Source organism: Monodelphis domestica, chromosome 1, assembly GCF_027887165.1.
Source record: "Monodelphis domestica isolate mMonDom1 chromosome 1, mMonDom1.pri, whole genome shotgun sequence".
Classification (NCBI taxonomy): Eukaryota; Metazoa; Chordata; class Mammalia; order Didelphimorphia; family Didelphidae; genus Monodelphis; species Monodelphis domestica.
In genome coordinates this window covers 754,382,680-754,403,175 of record NC_077227.1, presented here as the reverse complement: position 1 = coordinate 754,403,175, position 20,496 = coordinate 754,382,680, and the positions used below count along the sequence as shown (strand labels likewise).

Here is a 20,496-nt window from a genome sequence, read left to right as displayed (position 1 = left end):
AGGGAGACGCTCAGCATTCTCCATATCCTAGAAAGGGCAGAGGAGGACGGGCTGGGGAGAGGGAGAGAGACAGAGACAGTGAGAGAGAGACGGAGACAGAGAGACAGAGAGAGAGACGCACAGAGAGACAGAGAGAGAGAGACACGGAAAGAGAGAGACACGGAGAGAGAGGGAGACGGAGAGAGAGAGACGGAGAGAGAGGGAGAGAGAGAGAGAGGGAGAGAGAGGGAGAGAGAGACAGAGAGAGAGACAGACACGGAGAGAGAGACGGAGAGAGAGAGACGGAGAGAGAGGGAGAGGGAGAGAGAGAGACAGAGAGAGAGAGACAGAGACAGAGAGAGAGACAGACACGGAGAGAGAGACGGAGAGACGGGGAGAGACAGAGAGAGAGAGATGGAGAGACAGTCAGAGAGAGAGACAGAGAGACATGGAGCTTCCGGGCCTCGGGACGATGGGGAAAACCCCCTTGTTCATGGCTCTTTTCAAAGACTCCACCTAAATGCCACATTTATACTTCCTCAGCATTGCTGCGAATTGGGGAAATGAGGGGAGCTTTCTGCCTAGACTTCGGCTTCATGGCCTGCTCTGTCAACAGTAACCCCAGCACCCCTACCTTCCTGGTGGCTGGCGAATTTCCTGGCTCAGCTGGGATAGGCCTGGGTCCCCAAGGCTCAGAGTCCTCCGCCAGCCTGTACAAGGAGCCCTACTAGATGTCTCTCCAAGGCCTCACAGTGCCTGGCACGAGATGGTGCTTAATAAATGTCAAACAGATTGAATTAAACCCCAAAGCCCCAGGGTGGGAGAGCCCAGCACTTCTTGAGAAGCCCCGGGACAGCTCTCATGCTTAGAAGAGTTTCCCGACACCAAGTCCAAATCGGCCTTCTTGCTGCCCCTGGCCCTGCCCTCAGATCTGGAGAATCTCTGCCACCATGAGGCCAGCCCTACCCAGCCAGTGAGGAGGAGGGAGCCCCAACTGCGCCCCGAGGAGCCCATCCTTTAGGCCACCTCAAGATCCAAGCTCCGGAGGGTCTGTCCCCAGCCTGGGCCTTCAGTACTTAGAGGCCATCCTGGAGTCCAAGAGCACGCGTGCCGTTTCTTTTTTCTACAAAGCCTCTTTGTATGTTTTGCTTTCCTATCAACCACCTTCTCCACCACGTATCTTCCTGCCCCCGACCAAGGAGTGAGAGAGACAGTGAGGGAGAGAGAGAGACAGTGAGGGAGAGAGAGACAATGAGACGGAGATAGAGAGACGGAGATAGAGACGGAGATAGAGAGACGGAGACAGAGAGACGGAGACAGAGAGAGACAGAGAGAGAGAGAGACGGGGAGAGAGAGACAGAGAGAGAGAGAGACGGAGATAGAGAGACGGAGACAGAGAGACGGAGACAGAGAGAGACAGAGAGAGACAGAGAGAGAGAGAGACGGGGAGAGAGAGACAGAGAGAGAGAGAGAGACGGGGAGAGAGAGACAGAGAGAGAGAGAGACGGGGAGAGAGAGACAGAGAGAGAGAGAGACGGGGAGAGAGACAGAGAGAGAGGGGAGAGAGAGAGAGAGAGAGAGAGAGAGAGAGAGAGAGAGAGAGAGAGAGAGAGAGAGAGAGAGACGGGGAGAGAGAGACAGACAGAGACAGAGAGAGAGAGACAGAGAGAGAGAAGAGAAGGGAAGGGAAGGAGAGAGACAGAGAGAGACAGACAGACAGAGAGAGACAGAGAGAGAGAGAGACAGACAGAGACAGAGACAGAGAGACAGACAGAGACAGAGACAGAGAGACAGACAGAGAGAGAGACAGAGAGACAGACAGAGAGAGAGAGAGAGAGAGAGAGAGAGAGAGAGAGAGAGAGAGAGAGAGAGAAGGGGAGGGAAGGAGAGAGACAGAGACCCAGCAGGAAGGACAGTGACGGGGAAGCAGAAGGCTCTGTTGGCGTCCCTCTCTGGGACATGAGGGGGATGACAATCCAATAGCTCACAGCTGCCATTCAGGGTACTTGAAGGCTCCCAAAGATTATCTGATTTTACCTCAGTCATGACTATGGTGGTTCTGTGGGAGCTTCTCTTGTGCTCTCCATTTTACAGAGGAGGAGACTGAGGCACAGACTGGTCCACAGCCCCACACCGAGCGAGTGGCCCCTGGGGTGCCCCTTGCCGACCCCAGCCTGGGCTTGGAGTCGAGCCTGCCTGCCCACTTAGAGGCCCAAGTCCTGCTCCTTCTCTGCCCCGTGCCGACATCTCCTATGGAGCAGGATAGACTGCCGGCCTCCGAAGGCCCCTCCGACCTCGGGCCGGAGCGTCCAGCTCCTCCAGTGATGAGGCTCTGCTAGTCCCGACCCCGAGGGGGCTGGGCACGCTGGAGCACCGTTCAGAGGGCCGCTGGCTCGTTCTTCCTGGCTCTCCTGGAGGCCAACAGAGCAGCCCCTGGAATAGAATAGAAATGTGGAGCGCCATTCCTGACACCCTGAGGTGGGGGGGGGTCAAACCACACAGATGAGCCCCCCAAGTGTGTGGGGCCTCCATACCTTTGAAGAGTAGAAAGGGGGTCCGGAGACCGACCCTTTGGGAATTGCTACCAGCAGGGACAGAGAGGCGTCTCCAGGGATGGAGAGCCCGGCCTGGAGATGGGAAGTCCTGGGTTCAAATGTGGCATCAGACACTTCCCAGCGGTGTGAGCCTGGGCAAGTCCCTTAGCCCCCATGGCCTAGCCCTGACCACTCTTCGGCCTCAGAACCAGTACACAGGGGCCTCGGGGAATCTACTGAGGCCGGGGAGAGGAGGGGGCGCGACAAAGGCCAGTACGGTCGGGTCGGATTCCACCCTTCTTCTTGGCACCATCTTCGAGGTCCCTCCCAGGACTGCCAGCGTGTCCTACATTCTGAGCCCCCCCCCCCCCCGCTCTAACGTTCGAGGCCTCTGTGGTGCCCCGCTTTGGGCAGACGTCCCGGCGCCTGGTCCTCTGGATCCTCGGCCCTCACGAGGCCGTTGTGGGCTGGAGGGCAGGTTCCGCAGTCTTGGAGGACCCCCAGAAGACGGACTTGGTTTCCCAACATCTCTTCTCTCCTCGAGGCTAGTCGTCCCCCTCCCGCAGGGGCCAGAGCCCCGTCCGCTCCGCACAGATAATCTATGAGGAAGCTGCCCTTGGCGTCCCGAAGACCTCCGAGGACTTCCTGGTCTGTAAAATGGGGAGCCCCAAGGCACCCACAGGTCCTCCAGGGCCTCCTGGGAGATGGCGCACGAGCCAGGCTCATCGTTGTCGCCTTAAATACGTCATGGATCGTCGTGCAGCTTTTAGACGCCGTGCGGGTCAGGGAGGCCCCGGCCCAGTCCGTGCCCGTCCCCCGACCCTCCTTGGCTATAAGATCATGGCCGAGAGTCTTAGCCTTGTGCCTCAGTTTCCTCCTCTGAAAATGGGGATGACGATGCTCGTCCTACTTCTGTTCGTCCTGGGGCTTTGGTGGGGGAAAACTTTTGGCATTTTTCCATTCCATCCCAGCCCTCCCAGCCAAGACCGAGGACCGTCCTGGCCATTAGCTTTGTCGAGGCGGAGGCTTTGCGGAGCGCCTATGTGTGCGGGCTGCCTCGTCAAGGGGAGGAGATTCGGGGGTGCCCAGTGTGGACAGCCATCAATAACTGATGCCCGCGCGCCGCCTGCTCGGCGTCTCACTGAAACCTCACAAGGACCAGCTGAGGGAGGCTGCGGCATTCCCTGTGATCTCCGCTGGGTTCCTGGGAACCTCTGCGTTACCTCGCCGACAGCCCCGCCATGGGGTACTAGGGCTCTGGCTAGGCCCATTCCACAGAGGAGGAAACTGAGGCCCAGAGAAGTTGCTGTGACTCAACTGTAGTCACAACTTGTGGGAGGTGGAACAGGAGTGTGCCAAGGCCAGCCCTCCAAACACCAAACACCATCCCACACCGCTGACAAGCCAGAGAATCAGTTGATCCATCAACAAGCATTTGTCAACCACCTTCTATGGACCAGGCACGCTGCTAGGCACTGGGGTCACTAGTGGAGACAAGGACCCTTTCAGTATCTACAGCCCGAGAATAAAGTGAATGAAGGTGAATACAAAGTGGCTAAATACACTGGAGAGGAAGGAGGGAAGGAAGGAAGAAAGAAAGGGAAGGGAAGGGAGGGAGGGGAGAAAGGGAAGGAAAGAAGGAGGAAAGGAAGGAGGGAGGGAAGGAAGGAGGGAGGGAAGGAAAGAAGGAGGGAAGGAAGGAGGGAGGGAAGGAAAGGAGGGAAGGAAGGAGGGAGGGAAGGAAAGAAGGAGGGAAGGAAGGAAGGAGGGAGGGAATGAAGAAAGGAGGGAGGGAAGGAAAGAAGGAGGGAAGGAAGGAGGGAAGGAAGAGGAGAAAGAAGGAGGGAAGGAAGGAAGGAGGGAGGAAAAGAAGGGCAGGAAGAACCTGTTGAGGGATCTGGAAAGACTTCACATAGAAGTAAGAGACCTGAGGGAAGTCAGTGAGGTGGAGGGAGAGTGTTCCAGGCAGCTGATGGGAGAGAGGCAGGACCTTGGAGAGCGCCTGGTCGCTCCTCTCCCTGGTGGGGGAGGAAGCTGAGCTGGAGAAGGGGAGGGGGTGGCCCCAGCTCAGGCATGCTCTGATCCTCAGTGATATTTGTGCTGCCCGCCATGAGCAGAGACATGGCTGTCCAGTTGAAGAGCTGCGGGTTTCCATGGAGTCGTTCCCTCAGAGGTTCCAACACAAACTCCTTGAGGGCGGAGCCTTTTCTTTCTCCTCCTCTGGCGGCACTCGCTGGGTACTAGACGGTTCCGGTGCTGGTCCTGAAGTCAGGAAGACCTCCATTCAGATCCAGCTCAAGCAGGGACTCGCTGGGTGACCCTGAGCTGGGCCCCTCATGGTCTCCTGCCTCTGTTTCCTCAACCATAAAATGAGGACGATAGTCCAGCACTTACCTCGCGAGACAGCTGGGAGGATAATGAGAGAATATCTATCGGTGAAGGCTGAACAAAACACAGGACGTGGCCCACAGTAGGCGCCACAGAAATGCTGATCTCCCTCCCCACCCCACCATCCAGTAAGGATTCCAGAGAGCCAATCGGAGGTTCTTTCTCCAGCTCTCTTGGCATTCTGTGGCTACTAATGCTGAAGGTGGAATCTATCTGTAGGTTCACAAGTTGATAGATCAGTGGAGTGGGCAGAGCTCAAAGACCTGGGTTCAAATCCTGCCTCACACATGTACAGGTGTCGGCTTCACTTTCCTCAAGGGTAAAGTGCGAATAGTAGTAGCTCCCTGGCGGGCCTGTTGAGAGGTCCAAATAAGAGACTCCCTGCGGGGCTCTAAGCCAGCCCACTGAGGCACTGATGGAGATGGATGGACAGAATAACGAGACAGAGACGGGCACATCTCCAGCCCATCCCTTGTTCATCCCCTACTGCGGCTGCGGATCAATTGCAAGTCCCAGAAGCGAAGACACCGCTCAGACCATGTGGGAGTCTGCCGGAAGGGGGGGGGGGGCGCCTGTGACGGGCTTCCCTTCCCCCCTCCCCCCCTCCCCCCAGCGATCTGGCCGCAGACTCTGCCCCAGGCTGGTGATTCTTCCCTGCTGTGCCACGCTCTGAGCAGAACCGGAAGGGGGCAGCAGAGACCTGAGGGTCGTTCCTTCCCGGTTCATCCCTTCCCTTCGGGGTTTCCCAGTCCCAGAGCCAGGCAGCTGAGCCTTTCTGGAAGAACCTGCGCTGGCCCGGCTGGAAGCGAAGCCCGCCGGACCCGGGAGGCATCCGGAGATCCTCGTGCGCAGGCGCAGCCTCCACGCGGGCTGCCGGCGGAGCTCTGGGCACAAAGCGAGCTCCTAGGATGAAGGGTGGCAGCCTCGGCCGGCCACGGGTCAGGGAACGGCTTCCCGAAGAAGACGCCTTTGCCAGGGGCTTTGGGACGGCTGTCCTCTGGCAGGGACGCCAGGGAGGAGGGAGCCGCCGAGGCAGAGGGCAGCACAGAATGGGGAGGGGGGGCGGCCCTGGGTGCGGATCCTTGGGGCTCCGCCCTAGGGGTACTAAGGGCGGCCGAGCCCGGAGTGAGGAAGCCCCGAGTTCAAATCCGGCCTCAGACCCTTCCTAGCCGCAGCACTGCGGCAGTCTCATTTTCTCCCAACCTCGATGTCCTATCCGATGGGCATCCTGATGCCGCCTACCTAGCCGGGCTCTTATCCGGATTCGGTGACTTTGTGCGCTTCACGGAGCTCCAAGCAAGCCCCGCTGTTTTCAGGGTCAGCGCCTGCTCAGGTCGGGCTGGGTTTGCTCTCGTTTGTTGTCTAGAACTGGAAAAGTCACGGAGGAAATGTGGCTAGTGCAGATTCAACTACAGCCTTCTGCCCTGCACCCCCCCCCCCCCCATGGGCAGCCAGTTGTTAAACTCTTCCGAGGGCCCCCTGGACTGACGTGCTTGGAGATCCTTAAACAGGGGGCTCAGACGGCAGCAGCCCAGCTCAGTGTGAGAGAGCCTTCCAGTCCTAGCTCCGCCGTTCACTTCGCCGCTGCCATCCTCAGGCTTGCCCTCTGTTAAATGGGCACAATGGCCCCTTCGCCCTTCCCAGAGGGCCCCACCAAGCCCCGGGAAGGCCGGCCGCTCCCAAATGCAGGGCGCCGATCAGGCTTGAGCCAGGCAGGGTCCGAGCTCCTGCCATAGAGCCCGGAGAGGAGAGGCTTCCCCGGGGCTGGAAGAGCTTGTCCGTTTCCCACTTTAACAGATGGCTGGGCAGGCTGGCCGGCAGGGCCCGAAGACCTGGAAGGTCCGCGTTGGGGGCGCCCTAGAGGGGACTTCGGCCCTCAAGCAGGGGCTGTCCGAGCGCAGGCTCTGGCGAGAGGGCGAAGGGCCCCAGCGCTCCCCTCCGCTGCTTTTGGTGGGCTGCCCGGGGCTGGCTGGGAGAGGGAGAAGGCTTGTCCCGGGCTGGCTCCTAGGAGCCCCAACCCCCTCGGGGCAGAGATCCCGAGGCCGTGACCGGGCAGGCAGCAAGCAGAGCCAGGACGGTTCTGTAGCCCCTGCAGGATGCCCTGCTCTGTGCAGCTGGGGCAAGCCCTATCCAGGCCTGGGGGAGGAGAGCCCGGTAGCGCCCCCCCAGCCTTCACAGGGGTGCCGGACCGGCCAGCCAAGCCTCTGCAGCCTTCCTTTCTAGAACGGCCCGCCCGGTAACGCTGGCTCTTTTCTGTTGCCTCCCCAGGTCTCCTGGAATGGGCAATCTTCTCAAGGTCCTGACCAGGGAGATTGAAAACTACCCCCATTTTTTCCTGGATTTTGAAAGTAAGTTCAGGGGCTGCCTCGATGGTGAGAGCCTTCCCTGCCTCCCCGGGCTGTGCGGGCGGTCCAGGAGGGAGCCTGGTCAGTGCGGAGGAAGGACGAGCTCGGACAAAGCGCCCCTTAAAGACAGCGCAGGGGGGTCAACGGAGGGAGGACAGGACGAGGGAGGCGGGCTCCGGGAGAGAAAGGGCTCACGGAGTGGAGGAGGAAGCCAAAGCAGCAATCTTTAGACCCTAAAACCAAGCAGAGGCTTTGGCGCCGCGATGTCAGGGCTTCTTTGGGCATCTGCTGCGGGTCTGTGTTCTGTGGAAGCCAGCCGTGGGCTGGGAACACCGTCCCGAGGAACAGAATTCGAATGCCGAGCCTGAGGACAAAGAGAGGGATGGGAGGTTCCTGCTCGACTTCTCTTTGAGCCCCTAACGGGATGGCTCAAGGGAGATTTAGGGGAATGTGGACAGGCTTTGTGCACGCCTGAAAGGGCCCTTCTTATCCCCAGTGGCTCCTCCACTCCGGGTTTCGGGTCTATCCCTTTGCTCCAAAATGGTTCTCCCTATTGTATGGAGGCCACTGAATTGTTTCCTAACGGAAAGCCCACGCAAGGTTCTTGGGGACTGAAATATGGAGTGGGCCACTATTGGAATCGTGCTTGATTTCTCTCCTAATTTGTAGGCCTCTTATGGGATATTTTCCTCTCCAATTAAACGGATTTCCCCCGTCTGTGCTCATTTTATTCCCTTTTATGGTCAAAGTAGTGTAAACTCTACACACCACAAAGGGCGTCTTTGTGTTAGGAACCCTCGTGTGTCTCTCCCTTCCGTGACTCCCCCCTCTGCCAACATCTGACTAGCCCATGGGCTCTCGGCACATTTTCTTTCATTTGGACCACCCTCGGGTCCACTTGGGTTTTGAAACCCGGATGATGGAAGGTTCTCAAGACAAAGCACAAGACCATCCTCGGTGGGTTCCCTTCTCCTCCTCCGTGACGCTGAGCTTCTCTGATGATCCCCAATGCACGGCCAGGCAACCCTTTTGGATGGGCTCTTCTAGGTAGACACGCCAAAATGGAACCAAGTCTGGCACATTTGCCGAGCTCTTGGGATGGTGCCTCTCCATCGGAGATGCTAGGAAGCCCGCTTGGGAAAAGCACGACGACACGTAAGGGAAGTGGTGTGGAGAGACACACGTATGATACTGGACACTCCACAACTCCTCCTGGTCGGCCAGCCCTGCCAGCCTCTGCTGTGCTCGTCGGGATTTCAACGACCGCACTCGTGGTGGCTGGTGGGAGGAATGGCGTCTCCCAGACTTTGGAGCCTCAAAGGGCCAGGAGAACTTGCCACAGACCCTGGGAGTCAGAGACCGCCCAGCTGGACAGGGACGCCCCAAGGAGTAAGGAGTGATCTCGTAGAGGCATCTGGTGGACCCGTCCCAACAGGCGCCGATGTGAGGATTGCTCACTGGCTTTGGGCACGAGCTTGGTGAGACCAATGCTTGCGCCTCCTTCTCGGAGACTGAACTGGCTCGTGAGGTGGTAGAGCCTCGATGGAGTGAGGAAGAGCGTCCAGAAAGTCAAGATTCCACGTCGATGCTCGTCGTCGGGCCAGCTGGCGGGGCTTGGTCCAGGGAGTTAACAGGAAAAGCCCTTTGCACCTGCCTCGTCCTTACTGGTCTTCTGCCTTGCAAAGAATACTTAGACCGGATTCCAAAAGGAAAGGCCAGCGTCCAAAGAAGAATGGACTCGCCCAAGATCTCACAACGAAAGCGCTGGGGCCTGGACTCGGGACTTTTGACCCTGAATACTGAGCTCTTCCCACCACACTAGGTGGCTCCTGTTTTGATGAAAAAATAAAGATACAAACAAAGTCCATCCGTTGGTACATCACCGTAACACGCTTAACGAAGAAGTGGCTGCATGCGATCTCTACGTCTGATGTCTCGATAGAGGAGGATTCGGCTTCTAAAGAACTTTAGAGACCATCAGATCGAGCCCCTCGATTTCAAGAGGAGAAGAGCCCGCGCTCTTCTGGGAAAGACAGACAGACAGACAAGCTGGAAAGGTTCCTGGAAGGCTGCCCCTCGGACCCCGCCTCGCTGGCCCAGATGCGTAAGGGCGGGGGGGGGGGCACCTTGGCCTTCTCTCGTCAGAGCCAGTCGGCTCTGGGCGTCCACTGCCCCAACTGTGGTGGAGCTCAGCTGAGGGGGGCCCCCGCGAGGGGGCCTTCCAACGCTCCGTCCGTCTGTCCAGAGGCCCCCCTTCCTCGGCCCCCCTCCCTGAGCCGCACCCGCTTTACCTCTCCCAGCGTTCCGAATAGATCCTGATTTATGTCCCGCTTCATCCCGGAGAAGGAGAGCCGAACGAGGCAGCCGTGATGGATGGGGGCCAGAAGGCTGGGCTGGGCGTCTCTCGTAGATCCTGGTGCCGAAGGAGACGGTCAGGACGGAGGGGGCTGCATACCTCGGGGGGGGACCCCCAGCGCAGAGCCGGTTCAGCAGCTTCTCTGCTCTGGGGGAGCCCCCCCCCAGGCCGGCCTCTGATCCCCCCGACAAAGGCATTCCTGCCCGGCCCAGCCCGGGGCTACCTTTCCGGGGCTCTGCGGACGGCATGCTTGTCATTCCGCCTGGGATGACAGGGGCCAGCTGGGACAGGAACCTGGATGCTTATCACCCTTGACAGTCGCCGTCCCTCGGGCGAAACTCCCCCAAATCCTTTTGATGTGAACCTCCATCGATCTGCTCCTTCCCTGACACATCCCGCCTGTGTCGGATCCAGACACGGCGCTTTGAATGCAGCCCCAGATGGGTGGGAGGAAGGTCGGGGCGGAGAGCGGGCCGTCCAGAGGGCCGCCGGACCAAGGGTCGCCTTCTGAGATGGCGCCTGTGCGCCAGCGAGACGGACGGGCTTCCTGGCTTGGAGAAGGGCACGGAAATCCCCGGAATCGTAGCCAGCCGTCATCAGAGGAAATCCGGAGAGGAGCCACTGCCAGAAGTGCGGGAGCACGGAGCAAGTGTCAGAGGGGTCCCCCCAGCGCCCGGGTTCAAATGCTGATGCCGGCTGCCACCGGACGTGTCTCGTCATCTCCGCTCGCGCCGGCTCTAGCATGCCGAGGATTCTCTAGCAGCGGTCTACACGGGCGCGAGCCGGGCGAGCTTGGCTATCCCACCTGCGGTCTACACGGGCTCGGGCCGGGCGAGCTTGGCTATCCCACCAGCGGTCTACACGGGCTCGGGCCGGGCGAGCTTGGCTATCCCACCAGCGGTCTACACGGGCGCGAGCCGGGCGAGCTTGGCTATCTCACCAGCGGTCTACACAGGCTCGAGCCGGGGCGAGCCGGGCGAGCTTGGCTATCCCACCAGCGGTCTACACGGGCGCGAGCCGGGGCGAGCCGGGCGAGCTTGGCTATCCCACCAGGGCGCAAAAATGGCGACCTCTGGGCACCATTCCTGGTTCTCCAAAGGGTCCAGTCCCTCCTCCCACTGAGAGCTGGGCCAACGTTGGGAGATGCCATCAGGTCCCCACCCCCAGCCCTCTTGTCCAAGCTAACTCCTCCTGGTTCTTTGCATCAATCATCAGAGCAGTGCGTTCGAGGCCCTTCAAAGGGCCGGTTCACCTCCGCTGGTGGTTTCCAGTTCATCAACACCCTGCCTAAGCAGGGTTTCTCTCCCCTCCCTGATCCCGGAAGCCAGCCCCCCCCCCCCCCCCCCGTAACGCAACTCCAAACTGTTCGCTTTTTTCACTGCCCCGTCAGTCCTCCGTCCACTGAAATGCCCCGAAACCGTGTTCAGAAGGGTGGCTGTCTAGGAGATGCCCCCCGTCTCGTCGTGCTGAAGAGGCTTCTGTACACGACGGGTGAACTCGGCCCCGATTCTCTAGCCTGTCTAGATCCTCCCCTTGTCCTCCCGTGGGCTGATTCCTCAGAAGAGCGTCCCTCCTTTTCAACACTCACTTAGAAAAATAGCACAGACCAAACAGACGCCTGGGTTCAACCTCCTCCCACATGGACTCTAACCAATGACAACCCCTCTGAGTCCTCTAACGAGCTTCGAACCTATTTGGTAGCATTATTATTGAATCCTTATCTGTCTGTACACAAGAAATGTAGGAGAACTATCATAGAATCCACTGCATTGTAGGTAAGCTGTACCCACTGCGTCCTTTCAGCTCCTGTATTAGTAGCCCCATCAAAAAAGGAAATGAGATTAGTTTGGCAAGATCCACGTCTCCCCTCTCAGAACGTTGGCCAACCAGCTCTTCAATGGCCCTTTCTAGAATGTGCCCCCAAATTGAAGTCAAACCCATCGATCCGAGATCTGTAGACGTCGTTCTCAGTTGTTTTTGTTAGCTTTTTTGAAAACAAGAGCGTTGCCCTTTTTCAGTCGTGTGGCATCACTTCCATTTTTCACATTCTTCCATGCATCCCTGACGATGGCTCTGTAATCAAGTCCTCCATTTCTCTTGTCCACTTCCAGGTAGCTCATAAACTCACTGAGGATCTGGGGACGGAATCTGCCCTCTTTCGTTGTAGCCCTAGTTCTGAGTCCCTTGTCTTGATTCTCATACCTACTTGTGACTGAATGCGGCTGAAGAAAATCACAAAACCATGGCAATTGAGCCCACTACAAATATATGGTATATAATCCCATCTGGGCTCTCACTATTGCTAGGTGATATTTCACATCTCCCTAACTGATTTACAATTCTACTCACAGCACTGGCTCATCCAACCCTTTTCATGTCTCTTCAAACCTCCTAGAGTCTACCCTCCTCCTCCTCCTGTTACCCTCTCGGTTAAGAACTTTGCCCCATATTTCACTGCACAAATTGAAATCATTCCCCCAAAGCTTGATCTCCTCTTCTTCTCATCTCACTTTATATAGATGCCTTTTGACACCAGTTCTTCCTTCTCCCCTGTCTCACATGAAGAGGTGACTCTTTTCCTTACCAAGACTTGCATCCGTAATATCACAAAATCCTCTTTTCTCACATATTTCCCCCTCTATCATAATAACCTCTCACTTACCTTCAATCTCTCTCCATTTACTTTCCTACTTACAAAAAACATGCCCATTTCTACTCCAACCTCAAAAAATTCACTCGATCCTTCCATTTCTGGTAGCTGTTATTTCAGGTCTCTCTTCCCTTTTGTGGTTAAATTCCTGGAGGAGACCATCTACAACAGTTACTCCCACTTCCTTGCCTCTCGCCATCTTTACTCTCTCCAGTCTGCCTTTTGACTTCATCGTTCATCTGAAACTACATCTCCAGGAAGTTGCCAGTAATCTCTTAATTGAAAGTTCCCAATCATTTTAATCACCAAATCGCCTGGCCTTTTTTTCAGTCCTCATCCTTTTCCTATCATCTGAACTCACTGTCTTCCCCCAAAAAGCTTCTCCTTTTCCTAACTTCCCTATCACTGTTGGGGTAACGCCACTGTGCCAGCCATTCAGGCTCACAATCTAGATGCCATTCTCATCTCTTCACTCTCCCCTCATAATCAGTTACCAAGTTCTGTTCTTTCTGCCTTGCTACCATCTCTCCCATATGCCCCCTTCTCTCCTCTGACCCCTCATGGCCTCCCATCTGGACAATAGCAATAGCTGCTGGGGGGCTGCCTGCCCCACCCAAGAGTCTCCCACATCCAATCCATCTTCCTCTTAGCTGTCAAAGTGATTTTCCAAAAGCACCAGTCACCTCCCCCTTCACTAAACTCCAGTGAATTCCTCTCACTTCCAGAATCACAAATGAATCCATTTGGGATTCAAAGCCTTTCATCACCTTCCCCTTCCTCTCCATCATTCTAGTCTTCTTATACCTTATACTCCCTCCTCCAAGACTTGCTGTTGCTCCCACAAGGCGGCCATCTCCAGAGTCCAGGCATTTCCAGTGACCAGAATGCTCTCCTTCATCATCTCCACCTCTTGGCTTCCTTGGTTTTCTTCAAGTTCCAATGAACCTTCTCCCTTTAATGCCAGTGCCTTCCCTCCCTCACGCATCTCCAATTTATCCTGTCTAGAGCTTGTCTGCGCGTTTTCTCCCCCACTGGACAGACTGAGCTCCTGGATAGCAAGCACCGCTCTGAAGCTCAGCACCGTGCCAGGCACATAGGAAGGAGGCTCCTGGTAAACCTTAGGGTCTCTCTCTTGATCCCCTCTGGCTAAAACAGTGCCTGGCGCTTGGAAATGTTTATCGATGGCCAGTGTTTAGTAACTGGAGGAGGTCTGGGTCTGGAATCGTCGAGCTTGGGCATGTCATGAATGAGGACCCCGTCCCACGGAGGCGAGGAGCTCCCGTAATCTATAACCACGACCTATAAACAGGCTTGCTTTGTGTCTACCCCAGCAGCTGGCAGAATGCCCCGAGCACGCCAGGCTCTTGGCCAATGTTTATTGATTAATCAGGAAGTTGCCGGACAGGGTACCAAAGTTGGTATCCCTCTAGAGCAGAGAGTCAGGCTCGATCGACGCCTCGTCGGTGATTGCAGAACGTAATCGAGCCTCCTGCTTGGAGGTTTTCCCGACGTCTGTGCTCAGGCCAGAGAACCCGCTGGCAGGGGGTGCTTATTTACAGCAGGGTTGTGGGATTGGGTGGGAATTCCCATCTCTGGGCCACCTTCTTCAGAGGTCTGAGAAGCCGCCGTTCTCACCCCACGGAGGGGGCGCCCATGTGTGTCCCTCTGTTCTGTTTTCCTCGTTGCTTAGATGCTCAGCCCACGGAGGGCGAGAGGGAGGTCTGGAACCAGGTCAGCGCCGTCCTCCAAGATTCCGAGAGCATCCTCGCAGACCTGCAGGCATACAAAGGCGCCGGCCAGGAGATCCGCGATGTGAGTAAGCCGAGCCAAGGATAATATTGTCGGGGCCGGGCGGGGATGAGGTCATCGCTGCCTCTTTCCTAGAGTCCTGGAACGAGCAGGGCTGTCATGTGTGTTGGAGGCAGCCTATGAATGGCCCCTTTGACGAGAGCCCGCATGCAGCCCTCGGCCCCACTTCCCCGACACGCACATAACGAGCCATCCAGCCGGCGGCTCTTTAAGGGGAACAGACGTGAAGAGGAGGCTCCCGGGCGGTGTCTAGCCCCAGCTCCCTACTTTGTGGCCGATGCCGCTGAGCCCAGCCAGCACCCAGCTCTCCAGGGTCAGACCCAAGATGAGGCGGCCTTCTCTCCTTGGCAGACCTAGGGAGGATCCCCACCAGGCTCACGTGGGGTTCTAGCTAAAGAGGCAAAGGGGGGCCGCAGCCAGTCCGCAAACATCGATGAACTGCCTACTGTGCGCCGGGCACTGAACCCCAGGCCAGAGTGGATCGTTGATGCTGTGGGGTTCGGGGAGAGAGGATGGAGGTCGTGTTTGCTCCTGATTACGTTCCCTGTATGAACCACGCAGGGGCCACGAAGGGTCTTCCAGATGTTCCTTCCACCGTGAATGGTGTTTCGTGGGAGGTGGGGGCAGGCCTCCTCACCTGTAAAAGGAAGGGAAGGAGCAGAGGTTCCTCTCTAGACTGGCTGGCACTCGAGCCCTTTCTGCCCTTCCAGCCTTCCTCTACCTCCCTCCCTTCCATGTACAGTCTGGCGACGTTGCTCTTGTCGCTGGCAGACTCATAGGCTGAGTCCGGGCAGGGAGGGGGGTGGAAGCTTCCAGGCTGTAAATCTCTCCACTGGTTCTTGAGGAGCTAATGGCCCATTGGGCAGGAGGCCATCTTGTCACAGGAAGTGGCGCTGGCCATGTCGGTCCTAGCACGGGGCCTCTAGTAGACCCTCAGAAATATTTGTGGGGGACGGAATCCAACGCCAGAGTTGCTACTGCTGCCATTTTCTCTCCAAACAAACTCATCTCTGGGTATCTTGTGCCTAGAATGGCGCACTGGAAAGAGCTTCTGAGCCCAGAACTCTAGAATGCAGCATATTGGTGATAGGAAGGACCTCGGGATGTGGGACGTCAAAGATGGCGACCATTGTAGAATACATGGGGGCAAGAGATGAGTAAAATGGGAGGGACCTAGAACATGAGATGCTAGAACGTAAGGGGCATTTAAGATCCAAAGTGCTGGAACACCGCTTTGGAACTGGGAGAGTTTAGGACCTCTAGAACGTACACTGTTAGAACCTTGAGGAGGCCTTCCAGTGTAGAACTTGGTAATCCGACATGTTCCAGCCTCAGCCCTTTAGAACATCAGACCTGGAAGGCCCCGTAGAACACAGAACTTTAGGGCACAACAGGGGATTTTCTCTGTATTTTCATCTTTCCATCGTTTGAATGGGATGAATTGTTTCATCCTGGACGTGGGGATAGGAAGTCACCCCAACACTTCAGCAGGGTAGGGAGCTTCTTCCCCCAGCAGGGTGGCCCCTTCTCTCTGCTCTAGATTCCTGGAGAGGGGTCTGGGGCTCGGGGAGGTTGCGAGGCTTTCCCGGGGTCACAGAGGCAGCCCGGGAACTCGGGTCTTCTCGGCTCGAAGGCTGACATCTCGTGGCCTCTCCTGGCAGGCCATCCAAAACCCCAATGACATCCAGCTCCAAGAAAAGGCGTGGAATGCCGTCTGTCCTCTCGTGGTCCGGCTGAAGAGGTTCTACGAGTTTTCTATCCGCCTCGGTGAGTTCTCCTTTTGGGTTCTCGTGTTTCTCCACCATGTTTTCCATTTTGCTTCGGTACTCGGACGCGCTTCTGACGGCATCTCCCCCGCCTGGAGCCCTGCCCGCTTTGGACCAGTCCGCCCTGGGAGCCGCTCAGCTGCTTTGGGAGGCCAACAGTGCAACGATGATCGGCCCCTTCTCGGAGGGAGAAAGCCGAGGGCCAGGCTGGGGGGATCCCAGCCCTGAGCGTGGAAGAGCAGAGCTGAAGGCAGCCCTCTGTGCCTCTCCTTCTTCAGACCAGCGACATGGGGGCAGGAAGGGAAGGGAACAAGCCCTGCTATCGGCATCTGCCTCGAGCCAGGCCCTGCGCTAAGGACTCTCCCAATAGGCTATCGCTCCATGGGGAGCCACAGAGAGTTTGAGGGTCGCTCTGTGCCCGGTACAGCTTCCTTGTGCCAGGGCAAAGGGAAGGATGGAAGTCGGGGACCGTTGGGCGCAGGCTCAGAGGACGTGGGGATCCCTGGCTGCAGCCCGAGGGGGGCAGAGCGTGGCAGGGTTGGGGCGCAGCTCCCGCCTCTGGCCGGGGGAGGAGCCTAATGGCTCCTGGCTGGCCTTTCTTTCAGAGAAAGCGCTGCAGAACCTCCTGGAATGCCTGACGTGCCCGCCCTACACCCCCACCCAGCACCTGGAGCGCGAGCAGGCTCTGGCCAAGGAGTTCGCGGAGATCCTCCACTTCACCCTGCGCTTCGACGAGCTGAAGGTGAGGGGGGACCGGCGGGGCTGGCAGCCGGCGGCCAAGGGCCTGAGCCCAGCCTCTCCTCTCCTCTCTGTGCCTTCCAGATGAGGAACCCGGCGATCCAGAACGACTTCAGCTACTACCGACGCACCATAAGCCGCAACCGCATCAACAACATGCACGTAAGGAGGCCGGCGGCCCGTGGCTGGGATGGGCCCCTTCCTTTTCCTGCGAGGGGGGAGGGCGGAGCGTAAGAGAAGGTGAGAAGAAAATGGCGGACATTCCTCTGCCCAGTCATTGGCTAAGTCCGAGTATGGGAGGGGCTGGAGAAGGCGGACATGTGACAGGGCAGTCAAGTGAGAGGACTCAGACCCTTGACCGCAGCCGTCCCGCACCCACTCCACGACTGGAGCCCTCCCATAAATCCCGTCCTTCCTTCCTTCAGCTAGACATTGAGAATGAAGTCAACAACGAGATGGCCAACCGCATGTCCCTATTCTATGCCGAGGCCACGCCCATGCTGAAGACCCTGAGCAACGCTACCACCTACTTCGTCTCCGAGGTCAGTGTCGGGGGCGGGGTGGGGGCGGGGCGGGGGCGCGCCTGGCGCTACTCATGGGCTCTTCTCGCCTTGTGTCTCCTCCCAGAACAAAACGCTGCCCATCGAGAACACGACAGACTGCCTCAGCACCATGATAAGCGTGTGCAAAGTCATGCTGGAGACCCCGTAAGTCAAGCTGGCCTTGGCCAGGGACAGGGCGATGGGGCAGCAGTGGCCTCACTGCCTGGGCTGGCCTCTTGTGACTGAGCACCGGGAGGAGAAAGGGAGGCCTTCCAAGGGGCGGCGCCATGTTGGAAAGTGCCTCCGAGCTCGTGTCCAGGGAGTTCTCAGTGGACAGGAGGCTCCTGGAGCGAGCAGTAGCCTGGCCTTCGGGGTATCAGTGGGGGAGTGAACAGGGACCCAGGCACCCCGTCTATGCCCCCAAATGTAATCAGGAACAGCCTTTCTCACTCTGGCTTGGGTGAAACAGAGAGGGCTGAAGAGGTTAGCTTGCTCTCGTCCTAAGGGGCAAGTCAGTGAAAAACCACAATAAGCCTGTGTGGCGATCTCTCTGTCTGTCTCTCTCTCTCTCTGCCTCTGTCTGTCTGTCTGTCTGTCTCTGTCTCCCCCTCCCTCTCTCTGTCTCTCTCTGTCTCTCTCTGTCTTTCTGTGTCTCTGTCTCTCTCTGTCTCTCTCTGTGTCTCTGTCTCTCTGTGTCTCTCTGTGTCTCTCTCTGTGTCTCTGTCTCTCTGTGTCTCTCTCTGTCTCTTTCTGTCTCTCTCTGTCTCTCTCTCTGTCTCTCTCTCTCTGTCTCTTTCTGTCTCTCTCAGTCTCTGTCTCTCTGTGTCTCTCTCTGTCTTTCTGTGTCTCTGTCTCTCTCTGTCTCTCTCTGTGTCTCTGTCTCTCTGTGTCTCTCTGTGTCTCTCTCTGTGTCTCTGTCTCTCTGTGTCTCTCTCTGTCTCTTTCTGTCTCTCTCTGTCTCTCTCTCTGTCTCTCTCTCTCTGTCTCTTTCTGTCTCTCTCAGTCTCTGTCTCTCTGTGTCTCTGTCTCTCTGTGTGTGTCTCTCTCTCTCTCCCTCTCCCTTCCTCTCTCCCTGTCCCTTTAGTAAAAAGAATAGAAGCTGTGGCCAGAGGAAGCAAGCCATTGGGACCAGGCGTGTGGCTAGCAAAGGAGTCCTGATAGGACCTAGAACCAGAGGGGGACTTAGACTTCATTTTAGCTCACCATTTCTCCTCCCCATTTCACTTTGACCCGGGAAGTAGGAAAGAGACATTCAAGAAAAAAGAATGTAAAAGTCAGAAGGGAAAGAATGAGCCTAGAACACAGGATGTTTGAGGATGGGGCCGTGGAACAAAGAATAATGAATATCAGAACTGGGAAAGACCTTAGACCATGGAGTGTCAGCCTTGGAAGAGCCTTTAGAGCATAGGCTAGAAAATGCCATAGTAAGAAAGCTCTGGGCCTTTTTGGTTGTGTGACCCTGGGCAAGTCACTTGACCCATTTGCCTCTATTTCCATATCTGTAAACTGGGAATAATTAATAGCACCTTCTGCCAAAGGCTGTTGTGAAAATTAAATGAGATAATAATTTAAAAGCACTTAACGCAGTGCTTAGCACATAATAGGCACCAAATAATAATTTTAGCTATTAACCAGAAAACAGGAGAGGTCAGAGGAGACCTGGTCCCAAGCAGCAGGTGTCAGAGCTGGGAGGGACGGGAGAACGGAGACGGTCAGATGAAGGCATCCTGGGAACGGAGAACCTCATGGCTAGCCCGGGCCATCGGAACTAGGCCTCCGGACCCCCAGCCTCTAGCGGCAGCATTCTTTAATGCACAAGTTACTTGTCTTCCTTGGAAGACGCTTTCCCTGCCCCCCCCCCCAAACATGAAACCACCCGAAGCTTCCTCAAATCTCTATTGGTCGGGGACTGAACAGAACAGTGTAGACGGTGGTCGCAGGGCCTTCTTTGGGGTCCGGCCTCTGTGTCCAGGAAGGCAGCCGCCTGCTCCCGGGGATCAGCTTCTTCTAGAGGAAAAGGCCAGATGTGTCAGTGACTGGCACTGACAGGGAGACGGCCAATGGCCGGGCCCACTGGAAGCCGTTTCTCTGCCTCGCCGTGTCCCGTCTGCTCTGTCTCGGGCCGCCTGGCCAGGAAGGCGGCCTCTTGGCACAGCGATCCGTGCCGGACCGTTAGTGGCTCAGGGCCGCCCTGGTCAGTCTGACCATAAGCAGATGAGAGAGTGAAGAGAGGAAATCACGATGGCCCAGGGAGCCGCCGTCGGGCGCTGTGGAGCGAGTAAAGCCGGGCTGACTTGCGTTTCCTCTGCCCTCCAGAGAGTACCGGAGTCGATTCACCAGCGAAGAGACTCTCCTGTTCTGTATGCGAGTGATGGTTGGCGTCATCATTCTCTATGACCACGTGCACCCAGTGGGGGCTTTCTGTAAGACGTCCAAGATTGATGTAAGGACCCATTCGGGGAAGACTTTCTGGGCCAAGAATCTTTGTGGTGCTCGAAGGGTGGTCCAAAAGATCGCCTCATGGAGCAGGGCATGCTGGGTCATCCAGAGCCAGCCTCGCCCGTCCACTGGGCTGCTTGGTTGATATGTGATGCTAGGCAAGGAAGGACCCATCAGTGTTCCACGTGGACTGAATTCCTAGCCTAGCAGGGGAGGGATGGAGAACAGGAGGGAGAGAGAGAGAGGCAGAGAGAGGCACATGTGTGAAAGAATATGTGTGTATGAGAGAGACAAAGAGAGGAGAGGGGAGAGAGAGACAGAGGAGGACAGGGGAGAGAGAGAGGGAGAGAGACAGAGAGAGAGGGAGAGAGAGAGAGAGAGAGAGAGAGAGACGGAGAGAGAGAGACAGAGAGAGAGAGAGACAGAGAGGGAGAGAGAGAGAGGCAGAGAGAGGGAGAGGGAGAGAGAGAGGGGAGAGACACATGTGTGAATGAAAGAATATGTGTGTATGAGAGAGACAAAGAGAGGAGAGGGGAGACAGAGACAGAGGAGGACAGGGGAGAGAGAGAGGGAGAGAGACAGAGAGAGAGGGAGAGAGAGAGAGAGAGAGAGAGAGAGACGGAGAGAGAGAGACAGAGAGAGAGAGACAGAGAGAGAGAGAGACAGAGAGGGAGAGAGAGAGAGGCAGAGAGAGGGAGAGGGAGAGAGAGACACATGTGTGAAAGAATATGTGTGTATGAGAGAGACAAAGAGAGGAGAGGGGAGAGAGAGACAGAGAGGAGGACAGGGGAGAGAGAGACGGAGAGACAGAGAGAGAGAGAGAGGGGAGAGACACATGTGTGAATGAAAGAATATGTGTGTATGAGAGAGAGACAGAGAGGAGGACGGGAGAGGGAGAGACAGAGGAGAGAGAGACGGAGAGGGAGGGGGGGGAGGGAGAGGGAGAGAGA

At 56.9% G+C, this 20,496-nt stretch overlaps 1 protein-coding gene across 3 annotated transcripts in view; it reads left to right on the top strand.

Annotated features, from left to right (window-relative positions):
* Positions 1–20,496, top strand: part of CYRIA (CYFIP related Rac1 interactor A) — a 58,936-nt gene that overhangs the window by 35,865 nt on the left and 2,575 nt on the right. For 2 of the 3 annotated variants that reach the window (XM_007477800.3, XM_001362068.4), the window contains 8 exons: positions 7,170–7,249; positions 13,943–14,064; positions 15,723–15,828; positions 16,433–16,569; positions 16,650–16,727; positions 16,991–17,107; positions 17,193–17,272; positions 19,424–19,550. In XM_007477800.3, the coding sequence (XP_007477862.1) occupies positions 7,180–7,249; positions 13,943–14,064; positions 15,723–15,828; positions 16,433–16,569; positions 16,650–16,727; positions 16,991–17,107; positions 17,193–17,272; positions 19,424–19,550 (837 nt within the window). In that variant the 5' untranslated portion in view covers positions 7,170–7,179. The other variant, XM_056814800.1, reaches the window with a different exon arrangement.